The sequence below is a fragment of the Pan paniscus genome, chromosome 22 (assembly GCF_029289425.2).
Source record: "Pan paniscus chromosome 22, NHGRI_mPanPan1-v2.0_pri, whole genome shotgun sequence".
Lineage (NCBI taxonomy): Eukaryota > Metazoa > Chordata > Mammalia > Primates > Hominidae > Pan > Pan paniscus.
The window spans coordinates 32,580,028-32,601,131 of record NC_073271.2 but is presented as its reverse complement, the minus strand read 5'-3'; the positions used below and the strand labels follow the sequence as shown (position 1 = coordinate 32,601,131).

Sequence of the window (21,104 nt, the reverse complement as noted above, 5' to 3'; positions counted from 1 at the left end):
CTAAAGGCTGAGAAGTTGAGTTACTCAATAGCAGAAAAGTCCAAAGCAGTGTGAGGACAACCGCCAGGTGGTGGCTCAGAGGAGGACACAGTCGCTGTGGGCAGGTGGTCAGGGCGCAGGAGGGAATGAGCTGTGGATTTTTAGTAATCTACAACAATCAGGCAGTTCCAGGACACAGGGAAGTGAGTGTGAACAGCCAATGGACCCGGAGCCGAGAGCCTGGGCAGGCGTAGGCTGGACTATGGACGCCCTGCAACCCTGCCAGGCTGGGAAGGGGAGGCTTGATCCTGAGCGTGTGTTAGGAAGGAGATGTCCAGGTTCAGGTGTATCGTGCATTTTTTTTCCACAGTGCAGAAATGACATTTCTGGTTGGTCTTGAATGTCTGCTCTGGCCAAGCCACCTCCTCTCATGCTAGCTAACCAAGTGGCACGTGTGCCCACGCAGGCCATTCTAAGGAACACTGTAATTGTCTAGACAATTTTCTCTCAAATACTCCGTCCTGGAAGCGTCTGGTCAGCAGAAGAGGGAAGGCAGGAGGGTGGCAGCTTCCCGGCTGAGTCCTCTTGCACATGGGAGCTGGAGTCCAGCCAGGCTCCAGAGCGGCTCCGGCTGGCAAGGGACCTGAACAGGAAGATGGGACTCGAGGTTTTCTGCATGTGAGTTTGGGGTGAAGCTGTGGGTGTGGGGTGGGCAGGGCTGGGGTTGACAGTCATCTGTTTTGGAAGCCCTGAGGCCCTGCCGGTTAGATGTGCGTGTGGCCAGGGGTCCGAGCGTTCTCCAGAGGAAGGGACCGTGCTGGCCCCTACAGGAAAGGAAGCTGCAGGCTGGTCTGGGTGGCCTCCAGAGGACCCCACGCAGCTGGCATGAGGGCAGCCAGGCTCCTAATGAGCCAGGAACAACAATAATCCAGTTCCTGAGTGTTTGGGCAGAACTCTTTTCATCGCTTACCAGGCCTGTTTGGGAGGAAGGACTGAATCTGTTCAGTGTTTTGAGGCCACAGGTCAGCTCGGGGAGCTCAGCGCCACTGCCCCCTTCTGTCTGCTGGGACTCCCTCGTTTTTCTGCAAAGAGGGCCAGGCAGACTGTTCCGAGTTTCCAGACTTGGGAACATTCTCCTGCTCCCTAAATACACCCCTGCCCTCCAACACAGACACATATTGGCATGGCAGGAGAGCGGGGGAAGTGATAGATCTCTCTCAATAAGGGTAAAAAATGGTGCTGAAGAGGAGAAATGCCATGCAATTTGAGACGTGAGTTAATCCTTCAGTTACCTGGGGCCCCACATCCCCAACAGCTGCCACGGCTTCCCAGGATGGGCAGGAGGGACCCAGGCAAAATAGAAAAGGAACCAGGATTAGTGTCCTGAGACGGTCCCCAAACCTTGGAGTGCTGTCCTCACTGGCTTTAACTGGGTGCTAGCTTTCATTCCCGCAGTGTTCAAAGCCAAACATCTCTTGATCACTGGGTTTCATTTTTGAAGTCTTGGGAAACCAGAGGACAGTTCATCATCGTGTGCTTCCAGGGGCTGGGCCCGGTCTGCTGTGAAAAGATGCTGTCGTCTGAGCTCAGCGTTCATGCCTGTGTCTCTCAGTCACTCACTGGAGTTGGGGACGGGCTTATCTGTTAGGATGATAAAACTTCCGTAGCATACGCCTTGCATTTGCTGGTATCTTTCCCAAAGGGCTTGTCAGTTTTTACATATATTATCTCAGCATCTTCTAGATGTCTCTGCAGAGGAGCTATTCCTATGTAGACAGTCATTCCTGTGTAGACAGTGAGTAATAGGCTGAGCAGCTTGCCCAAGATTAGTCAGACTTGAAGCCAGCGCCAGCCCCCATCCTTATCTGGCTCCAATCTGATTTGCATATCTCAAGCTTACTGTGTTTTATTTACCCATCTGTATAATGGGTTCGATGCTTCTTAAGACATCTACAGAAAAATCTATAAAAAGAAGACACGTAGATTCTTCCTTTGGTGCTATGAAAATGTCACTATTAAATATTTCCTGTTTTCCAGTTAGTTTTTAGTTTTTAGGTAAAGATCAATAAAATGGAATACGTCCATTATTGTTTTTTAAAAAATCATTCTGTTGCCTATATATCGGAAAAGATCTTTCATTACACAGAATAAGAAGTCTAAAAGTCTGTTTTCAAGGCTAGTACCGATGTGTTTTTAAAATGCAGGTGGCCAGCCTTGCCAGTTCAGGAATGATTCTTGGCATTTTCAAACTCAAACGTTCCTCCTTCCAGCTGATGTGTGGATTCTTCACTCGCACCATTTGCAGGACAAGTGGCTGCCAGGGCCAAGGACTTTTCACCGGGTGACCAACAGCAACATCGTGTGGGGAATTTTCTACTCCGGGCCATTTGCTGAGAGGGCTCCTGGGCCTACGCTGCTACCACCTCCTTTATCTGTCCCTGTTGGGTGACACTATAAAAAGAAAGACAGGAGAAGCTGAGGCTCATTCGCTCCCTTTGTCCACTTCATTCCCAAGAGAAGTGTCGGGGGGACCTGCCAGGCTTAGGGGAAGCTCTGAGCTGAGCCCCTTGTGCAAAGAGGCGAGCCACTCGGAGGCAGCTGTTCCCTTCTAGGCCTGGAAGTGCACATGCTCGTCTACAGCTTTCTTGGAAGAAGAAAGAAACAAAAACTGAGATTTAGAACACCAGGTCTGTTTCCACTGGCGGCCACTCTTGGGCACTGGAGACCAGCAAGAGCTTTGTTTTTAAAAGGCTCTTCCATGGCAGATATTTGCAGAGGCATCAGGGCTACACTTAAATGAAGGTAAAGTAAACATATGAAACCATATTTTCGATTCTACAGAACACTGCAAGAGCGTCTCTGTTCCTTTCAACATCCTAACTCGATGCACTCATTGTTTTAAGGGGGGAAAATCCCAATGTCCAGTTCCCAGCATGTCCATAACAGGCAGGGCCAGCTTCACGGGCACGTGACCTGTGCAGTTACAGGGAGCCCCGTGCTCAGACGGGCTTGCACTTGGCTTGATGTTCTGCAGACGCCATCTTGACATTCTTAATAATTTCTGAACAAGGGGTTCTGTATTTTCATTTTGCACTGGGTTCTGCAAATTATCTAGCAAGTCCTGAGAGCAGGCAAAGGTAACCTACAGGGCCTGGTACTCTTCAGAGCAAATGCACAACCTGGCCACTGTGTGTATGTCTAAAGGCTAAGCCACACCTGCCATGCACTACTTTATCTGCAAGGCCTTTGCTTACACAAGGATTTCTGCAATCTGAAATCTCATACCTGACCCAATTAATTCTAAATGTCTTTATATCAAACTATCACAGGCTTTTCTGGAAGACTGACCCAATCATTCTCACCACTGTGAGTGTATGCTTTGGGGCCTGGGCCAGGAGGAGATTTGTTTTCAAAGGTCATCCATGGGCCGAGGGCGGTGGCTCACAACTACAATCCCAGCACTTTGGGAGTCCAAGGCGGGTGGATCATGAGGTCAGGAGTTCGAGACCAACCTGACCAATATGGTGAGACCTGGTCTCTACTAAAAATACAAAAATTAGCCAGGCATGGTAGCAGGCACCTGTAATCCCAGCTACTCAGGAGGCTGAGGCAGGAGAATCACTTGAACCTGGGAGGCGGAGGTTGCAGTGAGCTGAGATCGCGCCACCGCACTCCGGCCTGGGTGACCAAGTGAGACTCTGACTCAAAAAAAAAAAAAAAAAGTCATCCATTAAAATATAAATGCCTGTGGGGTAACTTCTTGGCCAAGATTAACAATGAGGGAGGCTCAGTGCCCACAGTGGGCTGGGGTCCCAGGTAGAGGACCCAGGTTGTAAGAACAGGCTTCCGTGGGGCTCTGGGAAGGTAAGAGCCAGAAGGCAGCAAGATAAATAAAGAACCCCGCCCCCCAACCACTTTTTCTAGATGGCAGAAGGCAAGGGTGCAGGGCCACATGAGGGAAGGTAAGATTGTAGCTGGAGAAGAGGATCTCAAGCAAAGGGAGTGGGAGAGCCTAGCCTTATGGGTAGGTGAGACAATATTCCAGGGACAGGCCAGGGACACCTGTCTCCATCTCAGGAGATCCCAAAGAGAGCCTGCACTCAGCAGGCAGGCCCAGCAGAACAGACATCTGAACTATGACTCTCTGTTAAACCATTTTGGACTCTTTAAAGCTCCTAATAGGACCTTTAAAAGTTACATCAGGCCAGGTACGGTGGTGGCTCATGCCTGTAATCCCAGCACTTTGGGAGGCCAAGGAGGGCAGATCATTTGAAGTCAGGAGTTTGAGACCAGCCTAGACGGAGTGAAACCCCGTCTCTACTAAAAATAAAAAAATTAGCTGGGTGTGGTGGCGTGCATCTGTAATCCTACTGCGCTCCAGCCTGGGTGACAGAGCAAGACTCTGTCTCAAAAAAATAAAATAAAATAAAATAAGTTAAATCAATGAAGCCAGCGGGGCTGGGTGCAGTGGCTCACACCTGTAGTTCCAGCTACTCGGAAGGCTGGGGCGGGAGGATCACTTGAGCTCAGGAGGTCGAGGCTGCAGGGAGCCATGATTGCGCCACTGCACTCCAGCCTGGCCAACAGAGTGAAAAGTAATTTTTAATGAAATAAATAAGCCAGTGGTTCTCAAACCTGCCTGCACATCAGAATCACCGGGTGGGGGAGAGGAGCTCGAAAATTCCCATGCATGGACCCCACCCCAGTCAGCGAATCAGAATCTCTGGAGGTAGCCAGGGCATCCAGATCTTTTTAAAGCTCTCTAAGGGCTGCAGCTACAGCAGGAGGGTGGAGAGCCACTGATCCAGGTGACTTCTCCAGGATGAACAGACCTTCTCTATTGTCCTCAATGTCCCTCCATCCTAGCTTTGACTCCACGGCCCGCCATGATGTTCACACCTTTGTGTGCACGCATATTTCCCTTGGCTGTCTGCCTTCATCATTTTCCCCTAGGAAAATCCCCACCAGGTCCAGTCCACCCCTTTGTCCACTTGGGACCCTCGCAGTGCAGCTGATGGTGCTGGGAAAGGCTGTCCGGCATGATAGTCTATGGTACCCGCGGGACCACTTGCCCCACCTGCACCCGGCACTGACCAGCACTTGGCCCCTTGACTTGGTCCAGGCCTGCTGTCATTCTCCTGGATGACCGTGGTCTCCTCCTCTGTGCTCAAGCCTCCCGCACCTCCTCCCCCATCTCCTGTCTCGAGACATCATGTTGCTTCTTATTTCCCTGAGAAACTTGGAGCAAACTCAGAACATGCGTTATTGCCCACTGACATCTCCCCCAGCCTCCTGCTCCCGCCTCCCCTGCCGTTCTGGAGTGAGCTCTCTGCATGCTGGTCAGAGCTGGTCTCTCCATGTGCACACAGGATCCCTACTGCCCCTACAGATGTTTCCCTCCTCACTGGACCATTTCCTCAGGCATGCAAACATGCTTCCGTGTCTCTCATCTTCAAAACAACAGCAAAACAAGGGTCCTCTCTTGACTACACATCCCACTGGCAGAGGTTTCTAACTCTTTTGGTTTAGTTTTTTGTTATCGGTGTTGTTCTGGGCGGCGGGATGGGGATTGCCTGGGATTCCTTTGGCAATCTGGCGAAGCTGATGTATTCTTCTCAGCACAATACTTTTAAATGTGTAATATAACACATAACAGGCAGGATTATAAAGGAAGTGAATTATAGTAAAACATAGTTATCAAAATATTTTAGTGCAATTCTTTTCCTAGTAATGGATGACCTTCCTTATTAATGCATTACATCATGAGGTCTAGCAAGCATCTTATAAGTACCATTTGAAATCATTAGAGTGATAAATGTCCTTTGCAGGTATCTGCAACGCCTGTAATGCGATGCAAAATATCATGGTCTCTATTGCTGATTAAGGCACAGGCACTGGTCATATTGCTGTAGGTGGCTGCCTCCATTCAGGATTGAAGGAAATGCTAATTGTCAGTGAGAGGTAGATGAAATAGAAGATGTCACTTTTTTTCCTAGCTGAGTTGACAGATATCCTGAGGTCTATGGGCCCTGGACCCCATCCTAAAACTGTTGCCTCATTTCCTGATTCCCCTGGAGGGTCCAAGTTCTTGAAAGAATTATCTGGGCTCATTCTCTCCTGTCCCTCTGTCCCTATTCTCTCTTGAACCCACTCCAATCAACTCCGCCAAAACTGAGCTTATCAAGGTCTCCAATTTCCTTCATGTTGCTAATCCAGTGATCACTTCTCAGTGCTCAGATGACTTGATTTATCAGATTACTTGACTTGACACAGTAGATTGCTCTCTCCAACATGGAGCTCTGTCCTCCCTCACCAGTCTCCTCTGGGTTGACCGTTCACTATTGCCCATTCCTACAGCCCATGGCTGGCTCCTCTTCCTACCTCTATCCTCATCCCTCCCCTGATGTTGGAGAGTTCCTAGAATCAGCCCTGGAGCCCCTGCTCTTCTCTAACGTTTCCTCCTAAGAGACTCCATCCCATATTTTAATCCCATCTCCATGCGGTGGTGACACAAACAGACTTCTCCAGTTCAGTCCCTCCCTGAACCCTGCACTTACATATGCAACCATGGTTATCCCCAGGTGGGTAGGCACAGACATCTCAAACTGAACAAGTCCAAAAGAAAATTCCTCTCTTCTGCCCTTCATCCTCTGTATCAGTCAGAGTTCTCCAGAGAAACAGAGCCAATCGGATGTGCATTTATATAGAAAGAGATCTATTTATTCTAAGGAATTGGCTTGCATGATTCTCAAGGCTGGCAAGTCCAAAATCTGCAGGGTGGGCCAGGCACAGTGGCTCACACCTGTAATTCCAACAGCCTAGGGAGGCCAAGATTGGAGGATTGCTTAAGCCCAGGAGTTCAAGACCAGGCTGGGCAACATAGTGGTACCTCCATCTCTACAAAACATTTTTAGAAATTAGCCAAGTGTGATGGCACATGCCTGTAGTCCCAGCTACTCAGGAAGCTGAGGTGGGAGGATCACTTGAGCCTGAGAGATCAAGACCAGCCTGGGCAATATAGCAAGAGCCCATCTATAAAATGAAATTCTGCAGGGTGGGCTAGCAGTTTGGAGACCCAGGATCACGGACACTGCAGTTTCAGTTGGAAGGCAGCCTGCTATAGAGCTGAGAAGGGCTGATGTTGGAAATAAAGGTCAAACACAGTCTGTTGGAGAGAGTTTCTTGCTCAGGGGAAGCTGCATGTTATGGACTAAACATTTGCATTCTCCCAAAATTCCTATGTTGGAGCCCTAAGCCCCGATGTGATAGTACTTGGAGACGGGATATTTGGGAGGTCATTAGGGTTCAATGAGGTCATGAGGGTGGGTGCCCTCACAATGAGATTCATGCTCTAAAAAGAAGGGAAAGAGAAAAAGATTTCCTCTGCCTGCATGCAAAGAAGAGGTCAGGTGAATTTCCACCAGGAACCCAAGCAGCCAGAACCTTGGTCTTGGACTTTCCAGCCTCTGGAATTGTGAGAAAATTAATTTCTGTGGCTTAATCCAGCAAGTCTGTGGTATTTTGTTGTGGCAGCCTGAGCTGATGGAGACACCAGTTTTTTCTGGTTCCAGTCTGGCCTTCACCTGACTGGGTGTGGCCCACCCACATTATGGAGGGCAATCTGCTTTCAATGTTAACCTTGTCCAAGGACTAACTTCACAGAAACATGAAGAATAGTGTTCAATCATATATCTGGGCACCCCACGGCCCAGCCAAGTTGACACAAAAAATTCATCATCACATCCTCCAAACCCAGATCTCCAACCCTCTTCAAGCTCTCAATAAGTGGCAACTCCATTCCTCCAGTTGCCCACGACAATAACCTTAGGCACCTGTGTCTCACACCCCACAGCTAAACCATCAGCACATCCCGCTAGCCTCACCTGAATATAGAAACTGACCTCTTCCTGGCACCCACCTTTATTACCACCACCTTGGCTCAGCCTCCTGGCATCTCTTACCTGAAAGATCACAAGAACCTCCTGTTTGGTCTCCCTAATTCAGCCCAGATGTAACCTTGGACAAGTTATGTAACCTTTCTACACTTCAGTTTCCCTATCTGTAAATAAAGATGGCAAAATGCACATTGAGATTTGTTTAAGGGTTCATTACATGCCCATAGAAGCACTTAGCACATGTTTGGCATATCATAAACACTCTGGAACTTTAACTATGACTGTTTTTACTCTTATCATTAACAACTAACTGCTTTGGAGCACCTGGGCTTCGAAGGCTAAATTTACAGAGAATGAGTTTTAAACCTCATGTTTAATAGTATTTTCCTTACCATTAGAAAATCTTATCCTTATGTTTTCATTTGACACCGCATTTTAACCACTGCAATTTATCCCCAGTTCAATTCTCAAGTAAATAATTCTCAGAGGCTTATGAAATTCACAGAATAGTTGTCTTATTCATGAAGGTTTTCAGCCAGGTGTGACAATGTCCTATTGCTTGTTTGGGGTTTGCTTTGTTTTTCTATTTTGCTGTAAGTCCTGACTAAAGGGGGAGCCCAGTGGGCTCTGCTGGATTTCCAAGGTAAAGCTTCAGCAGGCTTCTGAGTCACCTTATTCAAATCTGGACTCTGCCCCAAATTTGGGGCTTTTATGCTCTATGAAATCAAGACATGTTGACTTAAGAAAACCAGACACCCAGCCTGAAAAGGTCAGTCACCAATTTGGGTACACCCCAGCCAACTGCACACAAGCTGGAGACATGAGCCCCCCCAAACTCTCTGTGAGCTAAGTGAATTCACACACTTTTTAAGCCTGGAGAAGCTGAGTCATTTGATTACTATATGGCTTACTTACTATAGATTGTGTTTGCACTTGAATTTTCAAATTTGCAGGGGACTTTCCAGATTCTTCTTTCACCATGTCCTCTACCTTTTCCTTAGATTTTGTCCTCCACACTTTGGGACATGAAGCTAACCATGGCTTTGTTTTTTGTTTTTTTGGTTTGTTTGTTTGTTTTTTGTAGAGACAGGGTCTCACTATGCTGCTCAGGAATGGCCTCGAACTCCCGGAATCATGCAATCCTCCTACCTTGGCCTTCCAAATGTTGAGATTACAGGTGTGAGCCACTGCACCTGGCCTGTTTTTATCAATGACAAATGTGAAGCCACCAGATCACACTCAATGCCTGTCCTGGAAGGGGACACAGTTCTTATAATCACAAATGAGGTTTTTTTGTTTGTTTGCTTTCTGAAATACGATGTTGCTCTCTCACTCAGGCTGGAGTGCAGTGGCACAATCTCTGCTTATTGCAATCTATGCCTCCCAGGCTCAAGCCATCCTCCCACCTCAGCTTCCAAAGTAGCTGGGATTATAGGCTTGAGCCACCATGCCCAGCTAATTTTTTTTTATTTTTAGTGGAGATAGGGTTTCACCATGTTGACCAGGCTGGTCTTGAACTCCTCAGCTCAAGTGATCCTCCCACCTCAGCCTCCCAAAGTGCTGGGATTATAGGCCTTTGCCATGGGGCCTGGCCGAGCATTTTCTCTGTAATTCCCCGTGCCGCCATTCAGCTACTCTGCTGTGTTTGTTTCCTGGGGCTGCCATGACAAAGCACCACAACCTGGGAGGCCTGAAACAACAGAAACTTATTCTCTCATGATTCTGAAGGCTGGAAGCCTGAAACTAAGGTGTGGGCAGGCTGGTTCCTTCCAGGGCTGTGAGGGAGCATCTGTCCTGGGCCTCCTGCTGGGCCTCTGCGGGTTGCTGGCGATTCTCCGCGGGTTGCTGGTGATCTTCCACGTTCCTTGACTTGGTAACTTCTCGCTCCACTCTCTGCCTCCGTCTGCACATGTTCTTTCTATCTCCGTCTTCATATGCCCATCCTCTTATAAGGACACCAGCCCTGTTGGTTTAGGGGCCACTCTATTTTACGTATGACCTTATCTTAACTAATTACATCTGCAATGACCCTATTTCCAAATAAGGTCACATTCTGAGGCACTGGGAGCGGGGAAGACTTCAACATATCTCTTTTGGGGGACCAGGTCAATCCATCGCATCCCCTAGATAAAGTGTTCCCACAGAACACTTAACCATAAGTCATCCAATAATCAGCTAAGCTTGAGGAAATGTTTGTATGTCCACCTGGGTTTTTTGGGGGTATTGTTTTTTGTTTTTGTTTTTTTGTTTTGTTTTACTTTTCTAGTATTTTTTTAATCTCAGATGACAAGTTTTTAATGACCTGCACCTTGAAAAATGAAAAACAACAACAACAACAACAACAACAACAAAAAAAAACAGCAACATAGCAAACCTGCCTGACTGTCTTGTCGGGAAAAATCGCTCTGAAAAGGCACCCATGTATTTAAGTAAATGAAACTCATTTCATTTCTAAATGTTGATCTACTGCATTTTAAATGAATTCTAATGAAATTTGATGAGTTGAAATGAGAGAGATAATGCCTCCGGAAAGGGTTTTAATTTTTGTGGTCATGGTGACTTAAGTTTGTAGTTTTCGGTAAATCAATAGGTCATTCAATCTTAGTGAGTTGAAAATAGCCTCTGTTAGCATTTAACTGCATCCATGGTTTTCATTTGTATTCACAAAAACTTTTCTTCGAATCAGTTCTTGTTATAAAAAAATAGATTTTTATTTCTTCATCCAAAAGAGACAGGAGGAATTCATGGAACGTGTCATTTCCGTGTGATTTTGAGTAAGATATTTCACACTGGTTTTCCTAAATAACAATAGCAAGCAGTAACTATCATGATAGTAATAAGTCGTAGTCATGTAAGTATCCCGTCTCTGCCTCTCATGGAAAGAGTGCATCAAAGACTCTATGCGGATGGTATAGAAAGTCCTCACACATTTAAAATCTAGATGCCTGCCAATCTGAAAAATAACCCAAGGAAAGTTACAGAAAGTTTGGAATAGTAATGAAGAAAATATTACTTTTAGAGCCAACACCCCACAGTATAGCCCATCTGAAATGAATATGAAGTGGTTTTTCCAAGGTATTGCTTGATCGCTTTCTCATCATTCTTACATATTTCTGTAAGAAGATGTGCTAAAAATAGCCCCTCTAAAGTATCCCTAAGCTTCTTGAAAAGATATGCATTTGTTTCGCACATGATTAAGAAACACAGTGTCCAAGATGCCCTTAGGAAATACTAGTTGAGGCCGGGCACGGTGGCTCACACCTGTAATCCTAGCACTTTGGGAGGCAGAGGTGGGTGGATCACTTGAGGCCAGGGGTTCAAGACCAACCTGGCCAACATGGTGAAACCATCTCTCTACTAAAAATACAAAAATTAGCCGGACGTGGTAGTGGGGGCCTGTAATCCCAGCTACTCAGGAGGCTGAGGCAGGAGAATCACTTGAACCTGGGAGGCAGAGGTTGCACTGAGCCAAGATCGTGCCACTGTACTCCAACCTGGGTGACAGAGCAAGATTCTGTCTCAAAAAAAAAAAAAAAAGAAAGAAAGAAAGACAGAAAAAGAAAAAAGTAATACTAGTTGAAGTTACTTCATGCAGATACATCATAGCGTAAGAGTTACTTTCTTTTCTCTGTGTTAGGTAGTTTTGCTAATACGTCTCATCTAAATGAATCCAAATCTCCCTTGAGTTTATTTTTAGTTCCTAAATTCCAGCATTTATGATTTTTTTTTTTTTTTTTTTTTTGAGACGGAGTCTTGCTCTTTCGCCCAGGCTGGAGTGCAGTGGCCCGATCTCAGCTCACTGCAAGCTCCGCCTCCTGGGTTCACGCCATTCTCCTGCCTCAGCCTCCCGAGTAGCTGGGACTACAGGCGCCCGCCACCACGCCCGGCTAATTTTTTCTATTTTTAGTAGAGACGGGGTTTCACCGTGTTAGCTAGGATGGTCTCGATCTCCTGACCTCGTGATCCGCCCGCCTTGGCCTCCCAAAGTGCTGGGATTACAGGCGTGAGCCACCGCGCCCGGCCCATTTATGATTTTGTGTATTTTATTTTGTTTGAGACAGAGTCTCACTCTGTCACCCAGGCTAGAGTACAGTGGTGCAATCTTGGCTCACTGCAACCTTCAAGCGATTCTCCTCCCTCAGCCTCCAAGTAGCTGGGATTACAGGCACGCATCACCACACCCGGCTAATTTTTGTATTTTTAGTAGAGACAGGGTTTCATCATGTTGGCCAGGCTGGTCTCAAACTCCCGACCTCAGGTGATCTGCCCACCTCAGCCTCCCAAAATGCTGGGATTACAGGTGTGAGCCACCATCTCCAGCCTAAAGCATTTATGAAATAGCTAAACAGTAATGAAGAGGCCATTTGGTTGGGGTGACAGTGAGGACATTCAGGTTTTTGAACCAGACATTTTCTGAAGTGGCTGAACATCAATGTTGAAGGGCCAATGACTATGTTCATTTGAAGGTGGCACTTCATTTTTCTCTAATAAGTTTACAGAAAGCAAATCAAGTTTTACGCTGTTTCTATAATGGACCCAACATCATGTCAGAGCATTTGAGGGTAAACATATATAATGGCTCGTTCCCAAACATCTCGAGAGCCGTTCAGACCACATGGCAGGCAAAAGGCACTGGTGGCCACATCCTCCAATTCTCTACCTGCACAGTAGGGCGGGCTCAGGGCAGTTCTGGGTAAAGAAACTTCCACCACACCTGGCTTGTGCCCCAGCTCCCCACCGATGACCTCCACCCCTCCCATCTGGGGCTGACATTTCTTTCACCAAGGTGGGTAGACAAGGGCCACGGAGCAATGCGTGTCCATAGGAAAGCTTTCATCACAGGGGCTGATTTTGCAAGGGATGAGGTGACAGTAGCAGGTGAGACTGCTGAGGGTTAAGGAGAGTAAGGGACTCAAACACCCCACCCATCCCATCCCTGCACCCCTCCAAGAAGCCTGGTCTCATATGCAGCATCCATTAAACTTATTTGACTAGAGACACCCCCCACCACCGCCTTTACCAAAGAAGAACTTGCAGTAAAATCACTTTGGCACAGTCACTTGGACCAATGGTGAGATAGGGTGGCCCTGTCCCACCCCCGCACCCCTCCAAGAAGCCTGGACTGACAGAGGCCCCAGCACACACCCTGAAGAACTAGAGAAAGGACTTCTGAAGATAGGACAAAGTGAAGGATGAATCAGACATGCCCAGGGAGGGACCCCAGGCAGTCAAGACGCAGGCTGGTAAACAACACGTCCACCCCTCAGTCCTGGCCAGGCAATCCCCATGGCCACTGCTGTTGAAATGATGATTAATTTGGAGCCAAAGTTGACGCAGCTGGGGTCCAGGTGGGCCAGGAGGTGAGCAAAACGAGGGCACCCTATTGTGTGCTCCAGAACCCTGCTTTTTTAAAGAAAAACATAGCTCAGAGAAAACAGAGGGAGACAACATAAAAGTTTATATGGACACACACAGAAAAACCCCCTCCCTTCAGAGCTGGTGATCCTGAAACCAGAGCCAGTTGGAAGGGCCTATAGCAGCTCTGGCATTTCACAAGTGCCTTTCACAGATTTTCAAAATTCTTTACAGCTCTGTCGTTTTCTGATACTCTCTCTGCTGGGGATGAAGCCGATCAAAACTCTAAGGTTTAATGACTGCCCTATTGGATTTTGAACTTGCATGGGGCCTGTAGCCTCTTTGTTTTGGTCAATTTCTCTCATTTGGAATGAGGGTATTTACCTAATGCCTGTACCCCCATTCTATCTAGGAAGTAACTAATTTGCTTTTGATGTTGCAGATTCATAGGCAGAAGGGACTTGCCTTGTCTCAAATGAGACTTTGGACTCGGACTTTTGAGTTAATGCTGGAATGAGTTAAGTCCTTGGGGGACTGTTGGAAGGACATGATTGTGTTTTGAAATGTGAGGACATGAGATTTGAGAGGGGCCAGGGCAGAATGATATGGTTTGTCTGTGTCCCCATCCGAATCTCATCTTGAATTGTAGTTCCCATAATCCCCACGTGTCGTGGGGAGGGACCCAGTGGGAGGTAATTGAATCATGTCGGTGGTTTCCACCATGCTATTCTCATGATAGTGAGTAAGTTCTCACGAGATCTGATGGTTTTATAAGGGCCTTCACCCTCGGCTCAGCCCTCATTCTTCTCCTTCCTGCTGCCATGTAAAGAGGATGTGTTTGCTTCACCTTCTGCCAGGATTGTAAGTTTCCTGAGGCCTCCCCAGTCCTGCGGAACTGTGAGTCAATTAAACCTCTTTCCTTTATAAATTACCCGTCTCGGGCAGTTCTTCATAGCAGCATGAGAACAAACTAATACAGCAACCCACTCTATCTCACCATTGCCAAGTCCAAGTTATTGTGCCAAAGTGATTTCATTGCAAATTGTTCTTTGGTAAAGGGGGTGCAGGGGGGTGTCTCTAGTCAAATAAGTTTAGCAGATGCTGCCCATGAGACATTTTCTGGGAGAGTCACGATGCACATTGACACGTTTCCAGCTATGAGAAGTCCTACAGTCACGCAGGTTTTCTTAAACATATTTGACATTTGTGTCCTCCACACAAGACATCCTGCAAATGCAGCATTCCAAGATGCCATCGTTGGGAAACTCAGCCCTAAATCCTGCTCTCAGGTGCAGCTAAGCCACATACTCCCCACCCAGGATTGTACTTTTGGGGTTTTGTGAACCCAAATGCAGGACCCAGCACTGATCCTCTGACACATCTTGTTAGATTCTGCCTTCCCACCACTACTCAGCCTGTCGAGGGCTTTCTAGAGCGTGATGCTTGGAACCCTATTTGTTTTGGACCCGTATCTCTCTAGCAAATCTTCCCACATGCACACATGTGGCTGCAGGAAAATGGTAGCCCACAGGTGAACACCAGTTCAGCCCTGCATGGGCTGCTCCCCCTGGGAGGCCAGGCTTGGGCTAGTTCCTTCCTATACAAACAGCCCTGCAGGGCAGGGCGCTTCCGGAGCATCAGGGAGGAATTTTATGTGGCTTCCAGGGAGATGTGTTCAGTTAAAGTTGTTTTTCCCTTGAAAGGCCCCAAAGTGAAAAGTAGTTGCAGGGAAGTTGAATTATTACCTAATGCCAGTAGCAGCTGCTGGTAAGGAAGAAGGAAAGCAGGTTGGGGAGCTTGTGTCTGGGAGTTGGGGGCTCATTAACACTCACTTCTTAAATTAGCAAATCCTTATAGCACACGTTTAAAAATAGCAACCTAATGGTTTCTAAAATTAGCCATCATTGCTCTCCATAAATATTTAGATCTCCAATAAACCTCTGGTCCACTTGCCTAGCCTAATGGGCTTGGCTTTTATGCCACATTCTTTAGGGTCTGTATACTTAATTATTGACCTTGACAGTGAGAGCTGCAAGAAGCCCCATTATGCTTGGACCAGGGACACCCTGTGTGGCCGTCAGCCTTGAGGCAGCCTCAAAGCAGGGCAGGAAGAGATCTCAGAGGCCATTAGGAGATCTGGGCACCTGGAGGAGCCTCTGGTCCTGGTTTCCTTGGGACTGTCTTAGTTTCAGCCCTGAAGGTCCCTGTCCTGGGCAACCCCTCAGTCCCTAGCAAAGCAGGGCAGTTGGTTGCCCGGGCTGCCCAAACGACTGCAAAAGGGGCAAGGCCATTGTTCTGAGATCTCTGTGGGAAGGAGAATCTGTTGCTCACACCATCCCTCAGCCCTTGCACTAACTTCAGTCCTATGTCATTGAAGCAGGTAGTGTTTAAAGGGGAAATGACACCAAGAAGAACACTAGCCAGGCCAGGCATAGAACTTTCATCCTCTGCTCCTCTCATTTCCCCATGTGTAAAAAGGGGATGGTAACAGTCACTGCCACATTCGGTTGTTGGGAATAAACTAGGAAATGTGTCAGTGTTCAAACCACGCTCAGGCCCAGTCAGTGGTGCCATCGGTGTGCTCAGGGTGCAAGGTGGGTCAGCTGGCACCCCCTCTGGCTGTGCCTGTTAGGGCGGCCACCTTGGCCTTGTTGCCAGCACCTCCCCCAGAGCAGTGACCATAGGACAGCTGGCCCCAGTCCTTCTCTGGCCAGCAGGGACTGTGATGGTGTCCCCAGCTCCTGGACAGAGTGAGTGCTTGCTGAGTGGAGGGAAAAAAGGCTTTGTGCAAAGCCAGCATCGTGCATAGTGTGTGTGGCAAATTCTGGGCTGTGAACAAATAGTCATCCGAAGCAGCAGCAGAAAAACAGCAGCAGAAAAATAGTCGGTGTATCAGTCCGTTCTCACAATGCAACCTGAGTCAAAGAAGTACCTGAGACTGGGTAATTTATAAAGAAAAGAGGCTTCATTGGCTCTCACAAGCTGTACAGGAAGCGTGGCTGAGGAGGCCTTAGGAAACTTACAATCATGGCAGAAGGCAAAGGGGAAGCAGGCATGACACGGCTGGAAAAGGAGGAAGAGAGAGAGGGGAGCAGGCAGGTGCTGCACACTTTTAAACAACCAGATCTCGTGAGAACTCACTCACTATCACAAGAAGAGCAAGGGGGAGGTCCACCCCCATGATTCATTTGCCTCCCACCAGGCCCTTCCTCCAACACTGGGGACTGCCATTCGACATGAGATTTGGGTGGGGACACAAATCCAAACCCTATCACCTGGACACGCCTTCAGTCCACTCCGTGTCCTGTGAGGCACCACGTTGTTTTGTTATTATTTATTTTTGTTTGTTCATTCACCAGGACAGAACCAATTACCTCCTACAATGCCAAAGTATTTAAACCCAGTATATGTTTTTAAATCAGCAAGATGATGGTTTAGACTCCCAGTGGAAGCAACAGTTATTAATTATTTACTTACCAAGTGATTTACATCTAGTAGAGGATTTATTTATTGATTTATTTTATTTCATTTTATTTTATTTATTTTTCAAGACAGAGTCTTGCTCTGTTGCCCAGGCTGGAGTGCAGTGGCACGATCCAGGCTCACTGAAACCTCCGCCTCCCGGTTCAAGCAATTCTCCTGCCTCAGCCTCCTGAGTAGCTGGGATGACAGGTGCACACAACCATCGATCAGCTAATTTTTGTATTTTTAGTAGAGGCAGGTTTTCACCATGTTAGCCAGGCTGGTCTCAAACTCCTGACCTTAAGTGATCCACCCGCCTTAGCCTCCCAAAGTGCTGGGATTACAGGCGTGAGCCGCCGAGCCCCGATGGGGATTTCTTGACAATGTCCCAGGGTCTCATGGGCAACACCCTGCAGACCCGCTTTTCCTGCCTGCAGCCTGCACTGCTTAACTGAGGCTCAGCTCTCTGCAGAAGAAGAAGCAGGTTTTGCCTACTGATTCTTTGCTGGTTTGGGACGCTGAAGTGACTTGTCATCAGCAGAGACACTTCCCTTTACTCCCTTCAGAACCAAAAAAGAAGCTGAGCCCCAGGTCGCCCATTGGATGGGCGCAGCCAGGGCCGGGACCTCCCAATGCTCACTGCTAATGCCCGGTCTCGCTGATTACCTTGCCCCAGGCAGGAGAGAAAAGCTAGTGGTCCACTCAAGACTTCCACTCCCTTCCCTTTCTGCCTTCATCCCTTCCTTTTTTTCCTTCCTTTCCCTGTGCTCCCCCTTCCTTGCTTTCTCCTTCCTCCCTCCCTCCTCTTCTTCCCTCTCTCCTTCCTTCCTTCCTTCTATATTTCCTAGTGTTTTTTTTTGTTTGTTTGCTTGTTTTGTTTTTTTGAGACGGAGTCTTACTCTGTCGCCCAGGATGAAGTGCAGTGGCGCGATCTCGGCTCACTGCAACCTCAGCCTTCCTGGTTCAAGCGATTCTCCTGCCTCAGCCTCCTGAGTAGCTGGGATTATGGGATGCCTGGCTAATTTTTGTATTTTTAGTAGAGACGGGGTTTCACCATGTTGGCCAGGCTGGTCTTGAACTCCTGAACTCAGGTGATCCACCTGCCTCGGCCTCCCAAAGTGCTGGGATTACAGGCGTGAACCACCGTGCCTGGCCCCTAGTGTCTTCTATATGCCTGGCCCTGTGTAGATGCTGGGTCCTTGTCCCGAAAAAGTATCCTGGATTTTGGTATGCTAAGAATTCTTTAAAAGCCTTTGAAAGGGCTTGGCATTCCCATATCCCTGAAAGTCAGGTAGCAGCCTCTGTTTCATAACAAAGTCACCCTCGGACAGCCCTCACCAGTCACAAGCAGGCATAGTGAATGGGGAGCATGTTGGGAGCGGAGGTCCGTGCTGGAGAGGAGGGATGCTGGCCCGTGCTCCTGCCGCAGCTCCTGAGGAGCTGTGACCTTGGAAATTCCTGCCCCGGCATCAGCTGACAATCTCTAGGTCACATCCAGCTCTGGAATTCTGAAGGCAGCATCTGACTTGCCGAGGGGACTAAACCTCTCCCTGCCCGAGCACGTGGGTGGGGAAGTTGCCTACTTCAGAAAACCCCTCATCCTGACAACCGCCCAGGGCTATATTCTAAGTCACAGCTGGCACACACCTTAGCACTGTCAGTCCAAGGCATGAATAATACATGTTGATTTAACAACTGTTATTCCTGGTTACTGATGAACCAGGAAGGACAGGAGATGCCAATGCAGCAGCAGTGCTCAAGGGTGGACATAAGCAGAACTTCCGGCAGGTGGCTGGAACCCTTCCCTGAGGCCAGCGTCCGGCTGTCATCCCTTCAGATCCCGCCTTCCCAGGAAAGCAGTTACTCTCCCAACCAGTGAAGTCTCAGAAACTATTTTTGAGAACATGCTAATTGCCACACCAACCGCCTATGAAAAACTTGGTTTCGGTGACAGAAATAAGTGCATGAGATAATCTTTAACCCATTTCCTTTCTCTCCCTGCTCCCGCCTCCCTTGGCTTCATTAGGGCTCCGGCTGGCACCTGAGGAGCGGCGTGACCCCGAGGGCCCAGGGAGCTGCCCAGCTGGCCTAGGCAGGCAGCTGCACCATGGCCAGCACGGCCGTGCAACTCCTGGGCTTCCTGCTCAGCTTCCTGGGCATGGTGGGCACGTTGATCACCACCATCCTGCCGCACTGGCGGAGGACAGCGCACGTGGGCACCAACATCCTCACGGCCGTGTCCTACCTGAAAGGGCTCTGGATGGAGTGTGTGTGGCACAGCACAGGCATCTACCAGTGCCAGATCTACCGATCCCTGCTGGCGCTGCCCCAAGACCTCCAGGCTGCCCGTGCCCTCATGGTCATCTCCTGCCTGCTCTCGGGCATAGCCTGCGCCTGCGCCGTCATCGGGATGAAGTGCACGCGCTGCGCCAAGGGCACACCCGCCAAGACCACCTTTGCCATCCTCGGCGGCACCCTCTTCATCCTGGCCGGCCTCCTGTGCATGGTGGCCGTCTCCTGGACCACCAACGACGTGGTGCAGAACTTCTACAACCCGCTGCTGCCCAGCGGCATGAAGTTCGAGATTGGCCAGGCCCTGTACCTGGGCTTCATCTCCTCGTCCCTCTCGCTCATTGGTGGCACCCTGCTTTGCCTGTCCTGCCAGGACGAGGCACCCTACAGGCCCTACCAGGCCCCGCCCAGGGCCACCACGACCACTGCAAACACCGCACCTGCCTACCAGCCACCAGCTGCCTACAAAGACAATCGGGCCCCCTCAGTGACTTCGGCCACGCACAGCGGGTACAGGCTGAACGACTACGTGTGAGTCCCCACAGCCTGCTTCTCCCCTGGGCTGCTGTGGGCTGGGTCCCCGGCGGGACTGTCAATGGAGGCAGGGGTTCCAGCACAAAGTTTACTTCTGGGCAATTTTTGTATCCAAGGAAATAATGTGAATGCGAGGAAATGTCTTTAGAGCACAGGGACAGAGGGGGAAATAAGAGGAGGAGAAAGCTCTCTATACCAAAGACTGGAAAAAAAAATCCTGTCTGTTTTTGTATTTATTATATATATATTTATGTGGGTGATTTGATAACAAGTTTAATATAAAGTGACTTGGGAGTTTGGTCAGTGGGGTTGGTTTGTGATCCAGGAATAAACCTTGTGGATGTGGCTGTTTATGAAATGGACAGTCTCTGTTTCTGCTTCCAGACAGTTACTCTGTCTCCTAAGGTGCTGGTAACCACAGTCAGAGCCCACTGGGGCTCAGGGTTGCAGGACCATGCAGCCGTGCTGACTACAGCACCGTGGAGTCCTGACTCCGATGCGGGGTGGGGATGTTGGAGGAAGACAGGGCTGATCTCCATCTGTAAGACGCTTGGAAACACTAGGAGCTGCATCCCGGCTTGAACTCAGAGGCAGGGCAGAAGGGAAGGGGCTTCCTCGGAAAAAGACAGTTGCCAGAAGTCACAAAATAAGGACGATGTTTTTTTCTTCCTGTGAGCAATAGGTCCCCACTGGTAAAAAGGGGACCTTTTTACCAGTCAGAAGGAAACAGGGCCGGGCATGGTGGCTCATGCCTGTAATCCCAGCACTTTGGGAGGCTGAGGCGGGCGGATCACCTGAGGTCAGAGTTTGAGAGCAGCCTGACCAACATGCTGAAACCTCATCTCTTATAAAAATACAAAAATTAGCTGGGTGCGGTCGTGGGCACCTGTAATCCCAGCTACTCAGGAGGCTGAAACAGGAGAATCACTTGAACTCAGAAGGCAGAGGTTGCAATGAGCCGAGATTGAACCACTGCACTCCAGCCTGGGCGACAGAGTGAGACTCTGTCTCAAAAAAAAAAAAAAAAAAAAAAAGGAAAAACGGAGTGAAACATGGCCGGTGTCTTAGCTTTCTAGGCTTTGGCAAAAAGCCCAGTTAGGAGCGCCGCTTACCCCCAAGGGCCCCACTGGGACTTCACTGGCTTCTTTTCTGGGGTGGCCAGTCCTGGCTGCCATGAGAACAGGTCCTAGCATCTGTGGCTGTTCCTGCAGCTGCGAAAAATGTCTGGGAAGCTGGGGGAGGCCTGATGGCTCTGAGAACACTGCTGATCCCTGCTGGCCGTGATCTAAGTCACATGGTGACACACACCCCCCAGCAGCCCAGGGAGCCTGGGCCTGCTCTCACATCCACATGGGCTCATGTCCTTGGCCCACCTTGGACAGCACCTGCTCATGCCTCTGTCCCGAACCTGAGGCTCTGAATGGGGAATGAAACAGCTCACTCCATGGAAGGGCTTGGCCTGAGACCTACACACAGAGGGGCTGTCATGTGAAGTCCCTCTAGTCTCTGTGGTCTGGGAGTCAGGGTTCCAGCAGTCACTGCGTGCAGGGAAGAGCCGCAGTAGCCAGCTGGCCAGGCTCGCTTGAG

The 21,104-nt window shown here is 48.9% G+C and overlaps 1 protein-coding gene and 1 long non-coding RNA gene across 2 annotated transcripts in view; one reads left to right on the top strand and one right to left on the bottom strand.

Annotated features, from left to right (window-relative positions):
* LOC130541122 (uncharacterized) overlaps positions 1-21,104 on the bottom strand; it is a 52,686-nt gene that overhangs the window by 2,026 nt on the left and 29,556 nt on the right. The gene's annotated exons all lie outside the window — the stretch shown is intronic.
* On the top strand, positions 30-19,693 carry CLDN14 (claudin 14). The gene is made up of 3 exons (XM_055105281.3): positions 30-657; positions 2,592-2,781; positions 18,718-19,693. Exon 3 carries the CDS (start codon positions 18,799-18,801, stop codon positions 19,516-19,518), a length of 720 nt encoding a protein of 239 aa, XP_054961256.2. The 5' UTR covers positions 30-657; positions 2,592-2,781; positions 18,718-18,798; the 3' UTR covers positions 19,519-19,693.

Coding starts and splice junctions, on each gene's coding strand:
- CLDN14 (XM_055105281.3), top strand. CDS start 18,799: ATGGCCAGCACGGCCGTGCAACTCCTGGGCTTCCTGCTCAGCTTCCTG.